Source organism: Antechinus flavipes, chromosome 4 (genome assembly GCF_016432865.1).
Source record: "Antechinus flavipes isolate AdamAnt ecotype Samford, QLD, Australia chromosome 4, AdamAnt_v2, whole genome shotgun sequence".
Taxonomy (NCBI): Eukaryota; Metazoa; Chordata; class Mammalia; order Dasyuromorphia; family Dasyuridae; genus Antechinus; species Antechinus flavipes.
In genome coordinates this window covers 324434820-324455826 of record NC_067401.1, presented here as the reverse complement: position 1 = coordinate 324455826, position 21007 = coordinate 324434820, and the positions used below count along the sequence as shown (strand labels likewise).

Below are 21007 nucleotides of genomic sequence, written 5' to 3'. Positions count from 1 at the left end.
CGATAATAGTAGCAGCAAATCCTAACAATTTGCATTTATATAACATTTTCGTGGTTTACAAAATGCTGCAGATATCTTGCAAGTATATATTTTGCTTAGAATTGGGAGAACTGGAACAATAAGACAAAGTATATAGCTCAACATAAATCCATCCTTATTATCAAAAAATATCATTTCCAGTACATTTTACAAATGTAAGTCTACAAGTGATGAACCAATAATGTATTGGAAGGAGTCAAAAGATCTGTTTTTTACATCTATGTAACCTTGAGCAAATGACTTCACTACTCTGAAGTTCCTCATTTGCAAAAGAAGGAATTATATTATATTATTTCCAATGCTCCTTCTAGAGTTGCATTCCATAATTCTATAAATTATCTCACCTCAAAGAAAAATGCAAGCACCCTTTTTTTGTAAAGGAATTCAAGTTTTGTTTTGTTTTGTTTTTTACTTCTATAATTTGGTACTAAAATGATCTAGGAAAATTCAAATAAACCTAATGATTCTATTACTAATTCGTTAAATGACTTTGAGTAGTCATTAGGTTTTTCTTTTAAAAATTTTTTGTTTATTTTTTAAATTAGTATTTTATTTAATTTTTTCTTCCTTTTAGAAAAACTAAACCCTTATAACAAAATATGTATAATCAATCAAAGCAAATTCTTTCATTGGCCATATAAAAAAAAAACATGTCTCTTCAATCTTTCACATCTCTCAGATAATGGGTAACATGTTTGTTTCATCATTAATCCTCTGAAATCATGCTTGGTCCCTGTATTGATCAGACTGGAAGCTTATGTCTTCCAAAGTTCTTTGTCTTCATAATGTTTTTGTTATTGTATAATTATTTTTCTGATTCTGGTCACTTTACTTTTGTGGGCAGTTCATATGAGTTTTACCAAGATTCTCTGAAACTATCCCTTTTTTTCATCAGCACACTTATTATTTATTTTTGTTTAGTCATTTTTCATTAATGTTAGACTCTTCATGACTTCATTTGGATTTTTCTTGGCAAAGACAGCAGAATGGTGTGTCATTTCCTTCTCCAGCTCATTTTACAGTTGAGAAAACTGAGGCAAAAAGTTAAATGAGTTGCCTAGAGTCACATAGCTAGTAAGTAAGTATCTGAAGCCAGATTTAGCATACCAATATTCCACAATTTATACATTGTAGTTTTGTTCATTAGCTCTTCAATTGATGGGAACTCCTTTAGTTTCCATCCAGAAAGGGCTATTATGAATATTTTTGTACACATGGATACTTTTCCTCTTTCTCTTATCTCTTTGAGATATAGGCTTAGTAAATTATACCTAGGAGAAAGAATATGAACAGTTCACTACATTTTTTAACTTCTTAATCTGTAAAAGAAGAGAGCTGAGGAAGATAATCTCTAAAGTCACACCATCTGTAACTTTCTATAATTCTGTTACTTATCTATTTTCACAGGAAAGTAAATACAAAGGCTAAGTATTGATAAGGACAAACCAGATAAGACTCTAATCTTTAAAAGCAAATTTTGCTGAGGAAAGAATGTCCTACGAGAGTGTGGTGCAGGGGGAGGCAGAGAGATGTAGTGGAAAGAATGTTGGAAGAGACATTGAGTTCAAGTCCTACTTTTAACACTTACTAGGTTTGTGACCATGGACACAGATCACCTCTTTGTGTTTTAGTTTCCTTATCTGTAAAATGAAAAGTTTTAATTTAAATAAATTCCCTTTTAGCTTAGGCTTTATAGTTAGCATGACTGTGATTTGATACCCAATAGTTATCTGGATCTCTCTATTCAACTAATGAGTGCTCCTTTGTAGAGGGAGGGGCAGCTCTTAATGAACCAATATCATCACCAACTACCATCTGATTATTTTATTTATTTATTTATTTATTTTGCTGAGGCAATTTTGGGGTTGTGACTTGCTCAGGGTCACATAGACAGGAAGGGTTAAGTGTCTGAGGCTAGATTTGAACTCAGGTCCCCCTGACTTCAGGGCTGGTATTCTATCCATTGCACTACGTAGGTGCCCCAACCATTTGATTTTTTAAAAGATAAATCAAGTAAATAATATAGCTTCCCTATTTTGCTTCATTGAACCCCACCTAGACATATTCTGAAAGATAAGACAATAACTATCACAGATAATCAAAAGTAATGTTGTGTGTTAAGGATAACAGATCTGAAACAAAAACTGTAAAATCTAAAGAATAAAAGAGGAGGAAAAAGGAATATTCTTTTATTCCCTATAATAAAAAATTGGAATCATAGAATGAAAGAATTAGGATAGACTGATGTAGAGGGCTGAAACTTTGGAAAAGTATACTTGAAACAAGGATACTTACAACAAGGTGTTAATTCAGTGGAATTGATGAGATGATGGTTCTTTAATAATAATAATAATTATATATATATATATATATATATATAAAAGAACCTAAAGTACTTAGCATAGTGATGTAATAGTTTTCTAATTTATACATAATCAGTATGATGTAATAATGTAATTACAATAAGGTATATAAGGGCTAAGAAGGGCTGGAAATCAGTCATTCCATTTTTTGACCATTCTCCTGGTGGCTCTCCTGCCTTCTGCACTCCTCCACTAAGATCAAGACTGGGACAGAATAAAGACTCTAGACTATTCCTGACCATTCTTTTGGTGTCCATACTGCTGAGACCAAGGCCCATCCAAAGGACCTTCAGAAAGCTAGCCCAGACATTACAATCCTCATATGACCAAAAATCCTGTTATAACATTATTAATTGACTACCCTAGTTTTCTTCAATATATCATTCACATTTTACCTTCTGTAGGAATTTTTTCTGGTCTCCTTATAAACCAAACACACAGCAAAAACTTTCTCTTTGAGATTGCCTTCATTTACCTTGTATATATCTTATATGTATAATTTTTTTGCATGTTGTCTTACTATTAGAAAGGGAGTTCCTTGAAGGTATTCTCTTTTCTTTATACCTCTAGGACTTAGCACAGTCGCAAACACACAAATGATTAGTCAGCTCATCTATTGGCAAGCCAATATCTAGTCTCAAAATTTCATCCTTTCCTTACATGGCATATTTGTGCACATTTTAATTGTTAGAAAGGTTTTCTACCCAGAAAAAAAAATCAAATCTTCTTTGTACTATCTACTCTTTGTCCTTAGTTCTGCCCTCTAAGAAGCAACAAAAAAAGTCAGATATTCCACAATGGAGCTAGAAACAGGTCAGAGATCACTGAATGGAAAAGAGGACTTTAATAAGAAGACAAAAGGATTGTCAAATTTGGCTCTAGAAAAATTATAAACTGAGTCTAAAAAGAGAACAGAGAGAGAGAGAAGACTCTGGCCTTAATGAATTTCTAAAATGATATGCTGTTAAATTTAACTGACTCTCCAAAATGCAGGACACACTTTTGAGTCTGATCTGCCTCTTCACCTCTTTCTTAAGGCAACAAAAAAATAAATTGAGCCCTTATTTAACAGTTGCTATTGTCAGTAATGAGAGCTGGCTATAGCTCATCTCTGGGTTTATAATATACAGAACCAGAAGGACCAGGTTAGGATCCAAAAAAGAGAAATCTGGGAGTTTGCTCAAGATATCTAGCCCCTATGGAATGACTGTCTAGTCCAATTATATTATAGTACAGATCATCGGGACCTAAGGTAGACAATCTGTGTTATTACCTATTTTTTTTTTTTGCTTTGTGTTTCAGAAATAAGACATATTTGTTAGGGTTCAGAATAAAGAATTCTGATAATTAAATTTCATTAATTTCAAAGACTCAGAACCTTGCCCTGACTAAATTTGCTACCTTTCTGACAAAATCAATCAATTAATAAATATTTACTGAACCTGACTTATAGAGTCAGATTCTAATGTACCATATCTAATGTACCTTCAAGACACTAAAAATAACTATTTTTAGATATTACAATCTAGAATTTTTAATATTCCAAAATTATTTTAATTGTACATAGTGTAGTAAATAATATCTATGGCACATAAAATGAAACATATCTCAAAAGAGTAATATGGATACACAAGGAATTCACAGACCAACTTTGATTAAGAGATAATATGCTAAAATTGGCAACAAGAGAGCTGGTAGCTAAAGATGAATACAGAAGCATGTAAGAATCTTGTAAGAATTCTTATAGGCTGTCACCAAGAATACTAAAACTCAGGATAAGTTGAGAATGAGAAATATTAAGGACAACAGAAAGAGATCAAGTAGTAAAAAATGAAGTTCAAAGAAGGATAGAATCATTTGAGACAGATAAATGATAATAGAAAAAGAGAAGGTACAACTCCCAAATTTTTCTATGCTTTTAAATCTCTTTCAAGGAGAATAATCTTTGGATTTTAAAGAACATTTTAAATATGCCTGTTAGCAAGGCAAAATCCAAGTGGAAAAATCTAAATATGTTGTCTCCAGAGGGCAGAAGTCAGAACACAAGCACAAAGCTGCCATTTTCAAGTTCCCATTACTGGACCCAAATGAACCTTAGTCCAGGATTCTGAAAGGGCATACAACAGACAGTAGTGATTACTGAGTTAGAATTAACTCCTTTTCCAACAAGGTCAAGTGGTATGTGTGTGTGTGTGTGTGTGTGTGTGTGTGTGTGTGTGTGTGTGTGTATGTCTGATTTAGGATTAAAAAATCCTTGTCACTGATTTCATTTTTTTGATTGCCCAACTAAACTCATTCAGAATCATTTTCTAGTATTGATGCTTTCAACAAATGTTCAAGGGCTGTTTGAACTCTCCCTTCTCCTTTCTCAACTCTGAGGCCCTTTGTAGTTTCCCACAAAAACAATAGGAATAGGGAAAAGCAAAAGACAAAAGTTCTAGGTATCTCTGCCCTCAGTTCTTTGTTCCAGATATTTTCTTTTATTGTTTATATGGCTTAGAAAAAGCTTTGAGCTTTTTTTTTTTTTTTTGAGATTTTTTAAAACCCAAATTAGTATGTTTTAATAAATTTATTTTTAAATTTCATCTAGTTATAAGCTATATCCTGTTGAGATCTTAGATTCAGAATTTTTTCCAATCCCATGAAGATCACACAAAAAGTCATTACTAAACTACATGGGTTTAAATTTTGCCTCTTTCTATGTGACTTGGCCAAGTCATTTAAGCTTTGCTGGCCTCAATTTACTCAACTGTAAAATAATAGGATTTGACTAGATGACTTCTGAAGTACCTTAAGGCTCTAGATCAATTTTAATTCCAGAAGTGATTGGAGATAGGGATTAAACTTTAAATTGGAACCAAACAATTAACTAGGAGACTGATTTCATGAATTAAATAAGTCAATTATCACATATGTATTGAAAACATGATATTTTCAAGGCACTTTAGTTAAAGAAATTGAATACAAAAAGCAGTTACATATGATTGCCATGGTCTCTTGTTCACTAGTCCTTTTTCATTCCTTCATTCATTAAGGAAAGAAAAATCCATAAAGACTCTCCTGGTTATAAAAAACCTGGTGCTCAGTGCTGATTTATTTTCACTTTGCTTTCTAAAACATATCATTTTGTCCTCTTTAAGGTAAAGAAGCTACACTGCTAATGCAAAATCTGAACAAACTGCCAACAGCTGAGGAAAAACTTGACGTTTTATTCAAGAAGTATGCTGAATTGGTCAGTATGTTCTTTGTTAGCCCCTCTGTGTAATAAATATTATTTAATGTAATAATTATTATTAACAATGTAATAATTATGTGATTTAATATTTTATAATTTAATCATTATCATTCTAATAATTACTTGATTTAATAACCTATTTAATTTTGCTTTTGTTTGTTTTTATATGTACCTATGATTTCAAATATATGAAGAACTCTTGTTATGGAAATTCCCTCCATGAAAATTGTTGATTAATCTATAATTTAAGATCTTAGTTGCTTAAGACACTAAGGAGTTAAGGGACTGGCCCATGGACATACTACATAAGTGTCAGAGTTAAGATTAAGAGTGAGACTGCTCAGTCACTTAGTTGGGAGATTAAAACACAGAGACAGGATATCAAGTTATTTGGAATGGAGAGAATGTTTTATCCTTGGGATTATATTCTTAACTTTGATTGGATTGATTCCTGATTTTGTTGTCTCTGGTGTTGCCAAGTATCTGGCTTTTCCTTTGGGGATGATCCTCTATAATTAATCTCATCAGACCATCTTGATGAGGCAGAGGGCATAGGAAGTCAATCTCTAGTCAATTTATCAGAATATCCAGATGGGGCAAAAGATCTCTTAAGATAGTGGAAGCCTCCTTCAAGACAGAAACTGTAGACTTGTTGAATTAAAAAAATAAACTGAGATTCTGTCTATTTATATAATCTTGAAGCTCCTTTTCTTTGACCTTTAAGCTTACTTTTCTGAAAACAAGCTATTTCCCCCAAACTCACAGCATAGAGGTTTAGGCTTTTTTTTTTTTTTTAAATAATCTGTGCCCCTTCGGTTGGCCAACTGACATCAGTCATCCATAGCCAAAAGCCCGTGTATTTTCTCATATTTAAGACTCAGATCACAGCTATGACTATAGTAAGACAACTCATTTTCAGTTTCATTTTTGTCTGTGGTTTTTTTGTTTGTTTAATTCTTCCTACCCTATTGGTATTGGAGAGGCAAAGATATGAGAATAAAGCCTATGTGTTTACACAATACCAAAACTGCCTTCAATGATCAGGCAAGCCAACAGCTTGCTCCCATTTATTGGCTAAGTCAGTGCCACTGTTATGGCTGCCTTCCTGGATTTTTTTGTTTTGCTGTAATTATACACTTAAAAATATTATTCTGGGGAAGAGATCCCATAGCTTCACCAAACTTCCAAAAGAATCCATTACACAAAAAGGGTTAAAAACCCCTTATCTAATAGCACAGCTGCCTTTTTGATGGATGAATAAATTAATGGGAAAATAAAAGAGAGGAGTAAGGAATTTCTAGTAAAGAAACTTCCTCTATCTATGCAGAGCTGCATCTGCTCTGCAAGTTATGGTCTTAGAGAGCTACCTGGTGATTGAGAAGTTAAGTGACTTGCTCAGGTTCACATAGCTACTTTTCATTAGAAGCAGGATTTAAACAGATCTTCTTGACTTCAAGACTGGGTTTCTCTCTATTATACTATAATGCCTCTCATAAATGAATAAATACCTTCTACAAAATCCCTGAGAAGTATCCAAACTATGTCTGTATATCTATGAGAGATAACTCAATTCATCATAAGGCAGCTTATTTATTTATTTTAAGCAGCTCTGTTAGAAAGTTTTTTCCATCTAAGCAAAAATTTACCTCCCTTTAATATCCATCCATCCACTGACATTTTATCATTGGATACAGGAATCCATGGTTCAGTTTCTGGACTAATTGTCCTACACAGGTAGAACTATATAACCTCTTGAATCTAATACAAGAAGCTATTTAAGGGAGCTATGACTTAAGTGCTAAAAGGAAACTCAGATCTCATTATCATTTACAGATAAAGGAACTGAGGTTCATAGAGGAAAAGTGATCTTTCCAGGGTCATACAAGCAATAAGTAGCAGAACCAAGATTCAACACTAGTTCTGATTCTAAAAGCAATGTCTTTTCTATTGTATTATACTGTCCACAAAAGCACTTGTCAAACTTACTTAAAACCTTGTCCATGGGGCCAAAGTCTTCCATAACCTTTTGTATTTGTGCTATAAACTGGAAGCAGATCTTAATGGGATTTTCCAAATTAATTCAATATTCCCTTTGATACTCAATGATTTCAAAACAAAAGGGGGTTCAGAAAAAATACTATTCTACAGTTGCCATTTTTAACAAACTCTTACCCAACAGAAAGTTTGATAACAGACTATTAGTATTTCAGTCAGTCCCTATAAAAAAAGCATATTAGAAAACTGGCTAAATGAATGATCTAGGACTGAAAAACTGTAATATTTCCTTGTTTTAGTTACTCATTGCCAATCCTCTGCTCTCTACTTTGGATGACAACATAACAAATGTCCAGTCATTTCAGTCACATCTGAGTCTTCATGATCTCTGGCATATTGAATACAGAAACAAACCTGGAATCAAGAAGACTTACTTCATGAGTTCAAATCTGGCTTAAGATATTAGCTATTTGACCCTGGACAAATCACTTAACTCTGTCTAAGTTCCTTCATCTGTAAAATGAGCTAGAGAAGGAAATGGCACACCACTCCAGTATCTTTGCTAAGAAAACTGCCAAATGAGGTCATGAAGAGACATAACTAAAATATGACCAAATAACAACACAACAAATATCAGAATTTTCCAGGTTAACATAAAACATTTTCATCAAAGTTCTACTCAAGATGCTAAGGTAATTTTGAGTTCTTGAAGACTTAACATGGACATGCTTGGCTAAGTTATTATCTAATCACTAGAAAGCTAGTAATTAGCTGACTTTTTTTTCCTTTTCTTTTTCTTTTTTTGCCAAAGCAACTAATAAAACAGCAAGACAAATAAGAGAATCTTTAGTCCTTCACAGCCCCTTCTATATTTTGGGTGATGATGGCTGACTGGGGAGAAATCAAGCAGGGAGTGCTAAAAATTTCAATTTTTAAATTCACTACAAACACTAATTCAGCAGTTAGTACTTTTTATCTTAGTCTCTGCCTAATGTAACAGCTGATCTACTAATAGAGAAAATAAATCATAGTCATATTGATTTTCTTACTATGGATAAAAACAAAAGATATAAAAATTATTCCTATAAAGAAATTTGGTCTGCATGTTCTCTTTGGAGATGCAAATAAAGAATAGGCAGAGAATCAATTTTCTCATAGCCTCAAAGACAACAAAAAACATTGTTTAGTTGAATTAGTTTTGCCTTCCTTGACTTATGATGTATATGAGAAAGCCATAATTTGGAATCCCAGTGTCTAAGGAAAATCCATTTGTTGGGATAGGGAGAAGAATCCTATCTAATTAAGTATACTTATACTAAAATAAGGGGCAGCTTACCCCACAGAAAACCTGACAAACCTTCTTGACCCTCTTAATCCACAGGAAGAGGTAGCAGGCAGAGAATATGGAAGCAGGACCAAGTCTTGTAGCAATAGGATCATTGGGCTTAGTGACTGTAGACCAGGCAAGGGAGTAGAGGTGGTAATGTCAAGTAGTATGGGACTACCAAGGACAGTGGACAAAAGGACCACTGCAGAGAATCAAGAATGCTTTCTATATATCAGTTACACTTAGTGCCCTGGAGACAAAGCTCTAGTCACCTAAAGCAAAAGTAATGTCTCCACATAAAAATAAAGCAATCACAATAAAGATAATTATATCTTATATATAAAATGGATGTTTATTCATTTCAGAGGATGAAGTAGAGAAATTCTGTGAAGAGCTTGACAAGAACTTCCAAACTAGCTTAATATATACTTCAATACTTAGTAACTTCAAATAAAAAATGGGAACAGGAAAAATATTGTTCAATATAAATTAACTAAACTAAGACCATTCAAAAACTTCACACTCATTAATTGTGAATTTTTTTTTAATAAAAAGGATAAAATTGGAAGGTACTGAATATATATATATATATATGTATATGACAGCATCACTAGAAATGAAATTGACATACTAATAGACAAGAAGCATTAGTTTGCAAAGATAGTAATCATCTCAAAATTAGCTGAGTGCAGTCAGACCATTAATTGGTTAGACTTAACTTTAAAGTTGATTCTATATTGACAAATGATAAAGATAAAAAGATTCTGAAAATAATTAAAGTAGTTCCAATCTAACAAAAGTACTGCTTCTGAAAGGAGAAAAAGAGAGAGAAGGATAAGAATATATACAAAAATAAAAATGTTGATTTTATTGTCATTTCCAAAAGAAATTTAACAAAAGTGAAACAGTCACATGATGGTCTAAGAAGACCAGAAACCAACAAACACTTAATTTTTTTTTTTATCAGAGAAATATGGCAGCCAAGAGAATCATAAATTTAGAGTACATGCTGATATGTAAAAAACTGCAAAGAAAAAATGATGGTATACTATGAATTGTATCATTTCAAAAGGGAGTGGGGGGTGGGGAAGGGATGTGGCCAAAGAGAAAATGACCCTATAAAGAGACTGGCATTTGTTCTATTACTGCCAAATTACCCAAAGTGTATCCGTAGTTAAATTAGTGGTAATTAACAAAGATACAAAATAGAACAGATTTGCTGGTACTTAATAAAATGATATATTTTCATCAGGAGCAAAAGCAGGATCATCACAGTTGCACTCTTTTCATTCTATAAAATAAAGTAGATTTAGGACTTAGGAAGCTAAAATCTAGAAGAGTGGCTGGATTTGACCTTGCACTATGAACTTATTGAAGAATTCTTGTAGAAGAAATCTTTACCAGAAGTAACATAATTTTAAAGGCGCTTGGGGTCCATTTTTAAGATTTCTTAAGAAGGGGGAAAATAGCAAAAGAAAAAACAAAGACAAAAAAGTAATGACGAGTTCTTACCAAAAAAATCAGCTGAGCAGACATCAGCAGCTATTGACTTTTATGTCCATTTTCAGATATCTACAAGATTCTTTATGAGAATGGTTTATGTATAGTATAAGTTGAAGAAATTCTGAAAACCTAGAAAAGAAAAAAAAATTTTTTCTATAGAAGATCCCATATTTATAATCATATAACTGAAAATGTAAAGAATATAATATCTTGATATGGTTAGTGTTTATTGATTTCAGGAAAGCATTTCATTCAAGAAAACAAAATGTAGCCTTTAAAGCTTCCCTCATACAAGTTGTTTGATCAAAATCATATTTGAAATTATGATAGAAATGATATCACAGATAACTTAATTCAACAATATGTTGAATTTTGACAAATGGATTATTAAAAGGTGTTCACCAGTATCATAACAGATGCTTTGCATAAGAGCCAAATAAATCAATGATTTCCTATTTATAATGAGGTATTCTAAATATTCCTATTCCTAGATGATGTTACTTTAATTTAATAAAGTTCTGGAATACCACAAAGCTTTATCAGAGAACTATATTATCATATCAAAGAGACTGGTCTAACCAAATGCATAGGAAACATAGTTTTAAACTTTTTTATGTGTTTTTAAATATTTTCATTTTTATATGTAGTTTTAAAATATTTTTCCCTCCGTTATGACAAGAAGATATTTGGTCATTCACATAAATCAGTCAGCTAATGTGTGTATCTGAGACAAATACTGTAGATGGACGATGAACTTGGCTAGAATAATAGGAAGGAAAAAAATAAAGATAGACTGCATTTGATAAATTATGTGGTGCTTTCAATCCCAAATTGCCCATTGCAGCAAAAGTTTATCTCTTTTACACTAATATTCTCCAAAAGATGCTACATCATGGAATACTATGAACTCAGAAAATTTTAAATTATATATGTATCAAAGTGTAATTAAAAATATGTGGTATGTGTAAGCAAGTTGTAATATGTTACTATCAATGGCACATGGGGAAGCTATGTAAAAGACATTTTTGAAGACATTTATGATCAGGAAAGGACTTGAACTAGTCATATAGCAATAATCAGAGACAGCATAAGTAGTACACTGATATCCTTGAGATACTAATGAAACACATGCATTGTTTTGATCTTCTCTGGATGTTTAATGAAGAATCATAGACAAGTAATAGAATGAGAAGGTATAAAGGAATCTATGTTGTTTGAAGGAGCATCCATACTAATGAAATCATAAATCTAGCAAAACAGACAAATTTCTACAATTTGGAGTTATGAATCTTACATCCTTGGAATGTGTTCCCCTTTGCACAATTTGAATTCTCTAACATTTCTGGTTTTGTTCATTCATAATTAGAGCTAAATAACATACAGCACACAGATGAATTAAGAAATTATTCAAGAGACAATTTCAAATTTCTTGAATTTGAATGAGATTAAAACACCATCTGTTTACTCTGAAATTCTGCTTCAAAACCATCAGATGGGCAAAGTTGAAAAAAAGAGAAAAAACAATTGTTAAAGAAACTGAGAGAAGATAGGCACATTAATGCACTTTTGGGGGAGCAGTGAATTGATCCAATAATCCTAGAAAACAATTTAGAACTATGCTCAAAGAGCCATTAAATTTTAAGTTCTTTAACTTAACAATACCATCATCAAGGAGGCATATACCCAATAAAAGGTCAAAGACAGGAGGAAAAAACCCATAGATATTCAGAGCAGCATTCTTTATGGTAACAAAGAATAAGAAACAAAGTGGATGTCCATCAACTGAGGAGTGGTTGAATAAATTATATTATGGGGATATGATTATACTGCAAATTATTATTATGCTGTAAAAAATGATGAAAGGAATAAATTCAGAAAAATCTTGGAGGATTTAACAGAACCAAGGAAACATTTTTACAGTGACTACAGTAATATAAAGAAAGAGATCTTTGAAGGACTTAAGAACATTAATCAATGTGACTTCAAAAGACTACTGAAGAGTGTTTTTTTACCTCTTGTCGAAGAAGTGATAAAGCAGAATTAGATTCGCAGAGAGAAATAAATTGTGAGGTAAAAGAATTGATGAATCGCTAATGATGCATTTTTTTTTAAAAAAAGCATCAAAGAGACATTTTAAAATACACAGAAAAGAACAGAGGGGAATTTGAAAGGAAACACAAAATATTAAAATAGTATTACTATTGCATTAAACTTATATGTGCTTATAAAACAAACTACATATTATGTAAGTTTATGTTTTTATCTTTTTTTCTGTTCTTTGTATATTTAATTGTTCATGCTTATTGATGTTTGATAAATTTATTTTTAAAAAAGAGAACAAAAAAATCTCATTTCATTGGTCTGTAAGATCAAAAGATTCATTGGCATACTATAGTTCATTTGCCTAGGCTGAAGTTGGCAGGGAGATCATGCACACACAGATATACAAGGAAGGATATTTGTCTCCTAATAGGAGACATTGGTCCTAGAAAGGGTCCTGGTGGCCAGAAGCCTAATTTCTGAAGGCTTAATGGTCATGAAGGACTAAGACACTTGATTTTTTTATGTGATTTGGTGAAGAAGGGGAAAATAGACCATGATTCCACATAGTGCAATAAATTCTTAGATGTAGGGATCCCAAATCCAAGAGAATCTGGAATTTAGAGGCCCTCTTCTCACTGGTTCAGTGATGGAGAAGGAACAGGGAGGTGCTGTAGCAGAGAGATGGAGGTCAGTGATGGCCTCCTTTTATGGGGGTGCTCAGTAGCCACTCAGTGCTAACCTACTATTGTTTTCTCAGACTACATCCATGCTCCCCATGTGGCAGCTGGTTCCACCCAGCTGGCCCTACTTCCCAGAGTACCCAATTGTAATGGAACACTGAGATATCACTTTTAGATGGTTGCTTCAAAGGGTTTAATGATACAGTGCCAAGCAAATATTCCCTTCATAGTTGACAGTAATTTCCAAGAGAGAAAGTTTCCAAATACCTGAGAGAGATGCAGCAAAATTGTAGTTAATAAATTACATAGGGTCCTACTGCCCCACTGGGCAGTGGATTCAAGGCAAACAGGATTTCAGACCTAGTACTTGAGTGGGGTTGGGATTGGGGCATCTGCAATCATTCATCAGATCATGATAGCTCCACTGCTACTCCATCTCATTATATCTAGTTAGCTTAAGCTTTAGGGTTACTGCTTCCTCAACAATATATGATTGGAGCTCTGAATGTCCTTTCCAGTATTAATATTCTATCATTAAATGATTCTATTTTTAAATATTTAGTTTCTTTCCTAAAAAGAAAAAAGGTTTTTATAGATGAAAAGTCAATATATCTATTTTGGTCATGTATATACAGTTTATCCCAAAAATCAGTGTAGTTTGCTACATTTTAACAATAATATTGTGTTCACCTTTAAATAGATTTTGGTTTTTGGTCAATTGTATATATTGAAAGCATAACGAGGGGAAAAAAGTGAATCAGTATAGGCAGTAAACTGCACTAAGATTTTTAGGACCCTCTATATGCTAGAGTGCTACACCCAAAGATATTAAGAACATTTCTAAAAGAGCATGCCTATTCTAAAAGATTTATTTAATTTAATTAAAATTATTTCCCATCATTAAGGACTTTAAGCACAGGTTTATAGTATTAAAAATAAAGTCATTTTTACCTCCTTCCTTTCTTTACAGAGGAGGGAGCCTACATATGTAAAATACTTCATATACTGTTAGACACAGTTAGTATATTGTTGGCTTTTTTTCCTCTTTTAAACTCTTTATTCCAAAGGACAACTTTTTAGGCATAGATATAGGAATTCAAAAATAAAGATGATACAAAAACAAAAGTTAGCAAAAAAAAATTATTTTTAAAAAAGTAACTTTGAATTAAAAGAAAAAGGTAACCAGTACTAGAGAAAAGAGTTTTCATTTTAGATAACCGTCATAGTGAATTTCAATTAGAGTTGGAATCCTGTGATACAAGAAAATATTATATGGTCAAAGGATAAGCTTTGAATTCTTTCCTTTTATTCATGTTACATAAAGATATTATATATTGTCACTGAAGTAAATCCAGAGTTCCTAAGTTTTTAGTCCTTCAAAGGAAATCATTTCACAAATTATTTCTCTGAAAATTAAAAAAAAAATTTTTTAGGAATTAAAAAAAAAAATTCACCAAAAGCTAAGAATAAACACGAGAAGTTTTAGTTCAAGTGTAATCAAATTACATTTGTCTAATAACTGGGTTACACAATGAAAAGGCCTCATTTACCCCCATAAATGAGATTTTTGCACAAGAAACCATGTAACAAAATGTCACTCATTTTCTAATTGTGCTTCTATTAAGATACCATTTCCAGTAGAAATTCATCATGTATATCTGTCTAATTTTTCCCTAGGCTAACTCCCCCGATTTGATTTAAGTAGAAATTGTTCAAAAGTACAAGTGCAGAATATGACAGTGTGTGTCTCCCTTCTGTGAGGATGAGAGTGACTTTGGTTTTTGTTTTGTTTTGTTTTGCTTTGTCATTTTAATTCTTGAAAACTCAAAAGAGTTACTATGAAAGATTCAGTTCCTTAAACAAAAGCCCTTATTTCTCATATGATGAACACTATCTCATTTGCCAGAGAATAATGTATCTATAAGCCAAAGTGATCAGTCCAGGCTTTGACTATCCATACTCCTACTCATGGAATAGGAGTTACTAGCTATCAGAACCAAAACTAGGGAAGGCCAACTAGGCCTTGGTTTGGGGTGCAAAGATGGGGGAAGTATGCCTTTTCTCTCCATCATTACCATCTAAGTACCTCACAGCTTTCTCCTTGAGGGGAAACAGTTTCCAGAAAGAGTGAAGGGCCATAGGCTATTGGATATAGGGGTGGAGGGTAATGGTATAGATTACTCATCCAGTTATAACTGATCCACCACAGAAGATAAGGGAAGGGTGGAGGAAGACAGACTATGAAAGTGAGGGGCTTGCAGAGATAAGCAAAGAAGGGAAATGAGATTAGGGTGCTCCTTGCCCATTTACTACATACACTGCACTGGCCCCTGGAGAGAAAGGAAGTTCAAGATATGGGGAGAAAATGTGGTCCTGGGACCCAGAGTGAGGAAAATAAAAGAAGTTACCCCCTAATCAGATTGCTAGAATTGCTCCTCTTAATTGTTTTTGCCCCAGGTGGAAAAAAAGTCCCAGATGTGCCTCTGTTAGCTAGCCTTCCACTATGGTGTCCTGGGATGTTATCTCCTGGAAGATCGCCTACAGGGCATTGCAGTTTATTCTGAAGGGATTCTAGTTCAAGTCTAGAGATAGAAGTAGCTGCACAAAACCAAAACAAACCAAAAAAAAAAAAAAATTAGTTTGACTGTTCCTTTCTAGCAGCTGTGCTAATCTAAACAGCTGAATACATTTACTCCTTTAGTTTCTAGAAGAGATTTGTTGCCCATTCTCTCTGCCTCTAGAGAGGTAGATCTGAGTCAAAGCATAGCAAAATAAAAACCACACTGCCACCCAATGGCTGTCTCAATAGCTTTGGGTAAAACCTGACAATGTTCAGGTGTTTCAGCATACATTAGTTCCATGTATATTGCACCATCTCTTCCTTCAGCCAGCCTCCAAGAAAAAAAAAAAAGCCACACAAGAAAGAAGATTTTATGCTTCAGTTGTTATGAGATTCTCTTTCCCCCCTTTCCTCTTTTTCCCACACTTGCACAAAAGAGTTATTTTGAGGAGCAAGGCAAATAATGATAATAATAACTCAAAAGCAAAGCAAAAGAAGGAACCAAAAGAAAGGAGTACATGTAAACTACAAATATATGAGAACAAAAGTGAATTCAAATGAATAGACAAATAATCTTATGAGGACTTAATCCTGATGGGAAAATTGTTGACATATTATATTGATATATATTGAAATGTTCTGACAGTTACTAATCAAGTTTTATTGATTGTATTGAAGTTCATTATCAATCTTTTAATAAAACATTAAATGTAATAGCTTATATTTATACATCACTATAAGATTCACCAAGAACTTTACATGATATCACCTCATTTGATCAATACAAATTAAATTCAACCAGTGACAAGGTGGATGCTACTACTATGCTCATTTTACATAAAAACAGGCTCAGAGAGACTTCAATTAGCCCAGGATCATACAGTAAATATATGTATGAGATAGAATTTGAACTCATGACTTCTTGACTGGTCATTATATTATGCAGCCTTTCAAAAAAAAAAAAATTAAATGTGCTCCTGAGAGGTAATTTCCTAATAATTATGACATCATCTGATCTCTGAAATCTGGCATCATCAATAAATTCTAAGAAAGTCTTCTTGTTTTAAGATTGGGATCATGACACATAAGTCCAATAATGACAAAACAATCAAATAGTAACAAAGCAGAAATGGATGAAAAATTAAGAAAGAAGATTTATAAGCTTCTGGATTCTCATAATTATTTCTGAGGCTACTAAAAAGGTGAGGAGATTGGGAATAGACACAGATGGGAATGAGTCCATAAACATTTCCAGGAAGCCAATTTCAAGGGATTTTTTTTTTTCATCTTTTGTACTGTTTATCTCCCCCACAAGAGAATTCATGTCTTTCTCCATCCTTCATGCACATGCAGCTGGAAGAACACCGGGCTGAGCAGAAGCAGCTGAAGCACCTGCAGAAGAGACAGGCCCAAATCATCAAGGAGAAGGACCAGTTGCAAAGTGAGCACAGCAAAGCTGTCCTAGCCCGGAGTAAGCTGGAAAGTCTGTGTCGTGAGCTTCAGAGACACAACAAAACTCTCAAGGTGAGTGGCTAGTTTGGGGGGGGAAATTTGAGCTCCACAAACTCATTTCACCACTTCTACCACCCTCTATTTCAGTTCCCTGAATGGAGCAGCCAAGTGTATTCTGGATACATTCTGGAGGCTTTCTGCTACACTTACTATTTTCTGCTACACTTTTGAGGCTAATTTTTTTCTATCAATCCCAAGGACTGGGGTGACCCCTACTGGTATCTAGCTGCTACCAGCTCTTCACAACTGGCTTTCTGAGCTTCTGCCTGCAGGAGAGAAAACACAGATGGCCTTTTCTCCTTCCCTCTGCTCCTTAAAAACTAAGCTCGAGCCAAAAAAAAAAAGTTCATTAGTTAGCACTCAAGTATTAAAACACTACTTAAATCTTAATGAAAACTACTTGGGGGTTAAAATGATATACTCAGGGAACATTAGAAGATTAAAGAGGTCCTATGCTAGTGTTATATGCATGTTTCAGGAGTTAAATACTCAGGAGGATTTTTTATCCCTTTGTTCTTGAAGTTTTGCTCTCCTATTACTTCTCTTGAAAAAGAAAACAGAAGCCAAATTTCCCCCTCCCTCCCAATATAATTTAAGCTCCAGAGAGAAGGAATTGTTTCATTTTTTTTCCTCTTTGTATCTCTGGGGCCTAAATGCCTGGCACACTTAATAAATGGTTGCTTTTTAACTGATTAATTTACAAATTCAACAAATATTATTAAGTGCCTATTATATCCCAGGTGTTGTCCTCCTTTAGCTTCCTGACCCTCACTCCCTCACATAGTCCTACAGATAACACTTTTGATCCAGTGGAGGTAGAAGAGAGAGAAGATATGAACTGGACCTATTTGACCTAGGCAAAGTTTCTTTTCATCTTGGAGGTCTTCTAGATCTATTGATATACCATTAATGTGGCAGCCTCCATATTAATCATTTTCTAGTCTGGGTCAAGATTATTTGGGTTTCAGTTTAGAGGATGAAAGGATTGAATACAATGATTTTTTTAGGTTTCTTTCAACTCTAAATGGTCCCATGAACTGTTTCCTACATAACCCTATCTTATTTCATCTACCATATTAAACTAATGAGATAGATGAAATAGGGATTATTATCCCTATTATACAGTAGGAAAAAAAAAAAAAGGCTTAGAAAAGTGAAATGATTTTCCCACTATCTCAGAGCCAGGAAGTAGCCAAGCTATGATTCAAACCTAGGTGATGATAATAATAACATGCATTATTATTATTGCCATAATAACTAGCATTTATATAATGCTTTAAAGTTACTTTCAATATATTGTGTCATATAGGTGCTATTATTATCTCCATTTTATAAGTGAAGAAACTGACACCTATAGGTAGGTAAAGTGGTTTGCCCAAGGTCACACAGCTAGTATCCAAGGCAAAATTTAAACTCAAGCCTTTCTATCTCCCAATCCACTCCTTACTGTGCATCATTTGATTCCTAATTACAGAGCTATTACCAATATATTCATCATGTTGTTTCTTCATTAGTTTAAAGTGGCAACTTTCAGTCCTATCCATGTACAAATTTTCTAAGAACCAAAAACTTTTAGCATTTACAATGGGAATCCCCAAAAAGGTTTGAATTAGATGAAAAAATTACAGACAAGGTAATTTACAAGGTAATGTTATAGTAAGCATTCGAATAGTCATTCTTTAAATAGGCACATAAAAAGGATTGGGAAAACATGGAAGCAATCATTCCAATTATTCAGACAATAATTCCTACCAAAAATAATGGAGTGATCACTTCACTTGTCTGTATGTGTTTTCACTAATTATGGCATAAGCCTTCAGCAGTGTGGTTAATTTGATTACACACAGACACTGGCTCTGTTCAGTGCTGGCAAGATACTGCTCTCTAATAGATAATACTTCCCGCTTCTACAATACTCCTTTTCAGCTAAGGATCCTGAAGCATTTGACAAACATTAATTAATTAAACACCAATGTTCCTATGAGGTACACAGTATTACTCATGCTCACAAGGGGATAAACTGAGACAGAGGAAGATTAAAAGACTTTCCTAAATGTGCAAACCTTAGACATAAAACCAGGAGCAAACTGTAAGGGTCCTAATACCTTGACCTCTTCTTTAATCAAGAGATCACATTTGTTCTCTGGGAAATGGGGAATCCAGTACGATGAACATCTCTAATTCTCAGGTTACCTCGTTGCCAGGAGTGATGGTTTCAGTAACATTCAAACCTGGCATCATCACAAAGGCTGTGCTGAGGAAAATAATAAACAAGGAATGGGGGAAGGGAGTAGGTGTGGGAAGTCTTTGTAACTTGAGAATTGTATTCACTAGCAGTAGTCTCATGTGTTTATCTATATTCTCCTCTTTAATTTTTAATTTAACATTTAAGGATCTAGGTTCTTAGCGCTAAGAGGAACCTAAGAGATCATCTGTCCTAACCCCTCTTTTTATAGATAATGAAACTGAGTCTCAGGGAGGAGAAATGCTTTGCCTAAATTTCCAAAAGTAATTAGTAACAAAGGCCAACTCAGGTCTTTTGACATCAAACCTAGGCCCCTTTGCAGAATTCCTGACTTTTTTCATTGTTTCAACAAAGCTGCAGTTGTAATTTTTTAAAAGTTAAATTTGAATTGGAAATAAAGAATAAAGGGATTTGAAGATATGGCAGATAAATTATATGGATTGATATATAGAGAAAGAGAACACTATTTGCTATGATCACACTCAAGTTATTACAACAAGCTTGTAATTCTAAGAGGCAGGACAAGGGAGATGGAGAGAATGCCAGCGTGCTATTACCCTCCAAAGTAGTTTCCACCACTCCTGAAACAAATATAACCTTCTTTCTTCAATGGATCAAAGAGGTCTTTTTTTTATATATGTGTGTATGTGTGTGATATATATGTGTGTGTGTGTATTATATATATGTTTGTGTGTATATATTTATATTACATATATATGGGATTGTTTTTAAAGAAATAATATATGGGCATGTATTTATATTACATATATGTGGTATGGGATCATTTTAAAAGAAATATATATGTGTGTGTATATTACATATATATGAGATATGGGATTATTTTTAAAGAAATATCACAATATACTTGCAAGTAATAAAACTGCAATTAAAATTGGTAAAAAGTTGACTAGTAGAGGAACTGCTAGGATATCTGCTTGATTAAAAAAAACAATTTTATAATTATAGATCATAGTTATAAAGCTTCAAGGGAATTTAGGAATCATCTAGTATACCACTCATCATCACTTCATTAATTTAAATTGGCAAATCTGAAAAAAAAGATTCTTAACTTGGGGTCCAAGGGCCCCCTCCATAATAGAGGATCTTTATTTTTATTATTTTTATATTATTATGTTTATTATATTTGTATTTTATATTATATTTATATTGTATTACATTATTTTTATTAACTGAACCTAAACATTTTTTCCCAATTATTTAAGAACATGATTCCATGGCTTTCACCAGTCTACTCAGGAGTCCATGACACAAAATAGGTTAAGAACACCTGATCTAAAGTATTTGAAGGTGCTAAAGAAAGTTTGTTCCTGTAAGCATTTTAGGCATTTTCTCTTGCAGTTTTGTTTACATTTTTAATCTGTATGTTTTATGAAGACTTTGCTTAATGATAACAAAATACTTCAGCTCAACTAGTAGTGAAATAATAGTTTTCAAGATAGTGGAATCAAGAGTTAAGCATTATTTTATTTACTTTTCTTTACCTG

General features: G+C 33.2%; 1 protein-coding gene across 2 annotated transcripts in view; it reads left to right on the top strand.

Annotated features, from left to right (window-relative positions):
• Positions 1 to 21007, top strand: part of TXLNB (taxilin beta) — a 66416-nt gene that overhangs the window by 21159 nt on the left and 24250 nt on the right. For both annotated transcript variants that reach the window (XM_051997858.1, XM_051997859.1), the window contains exons 3-4: positions 5543 to 5634; positions 17099 to 17269. In XM_051997858.1, the coding sequence (XP_051853818.1) occupies positions 5543 to 5634; positions 17099 to 17269 (263 nt within the window). The remainder of the gene's footprint in view (positions 1 to 5542; positions 5635 to 17098; positions 17270 to 21007) is intronic.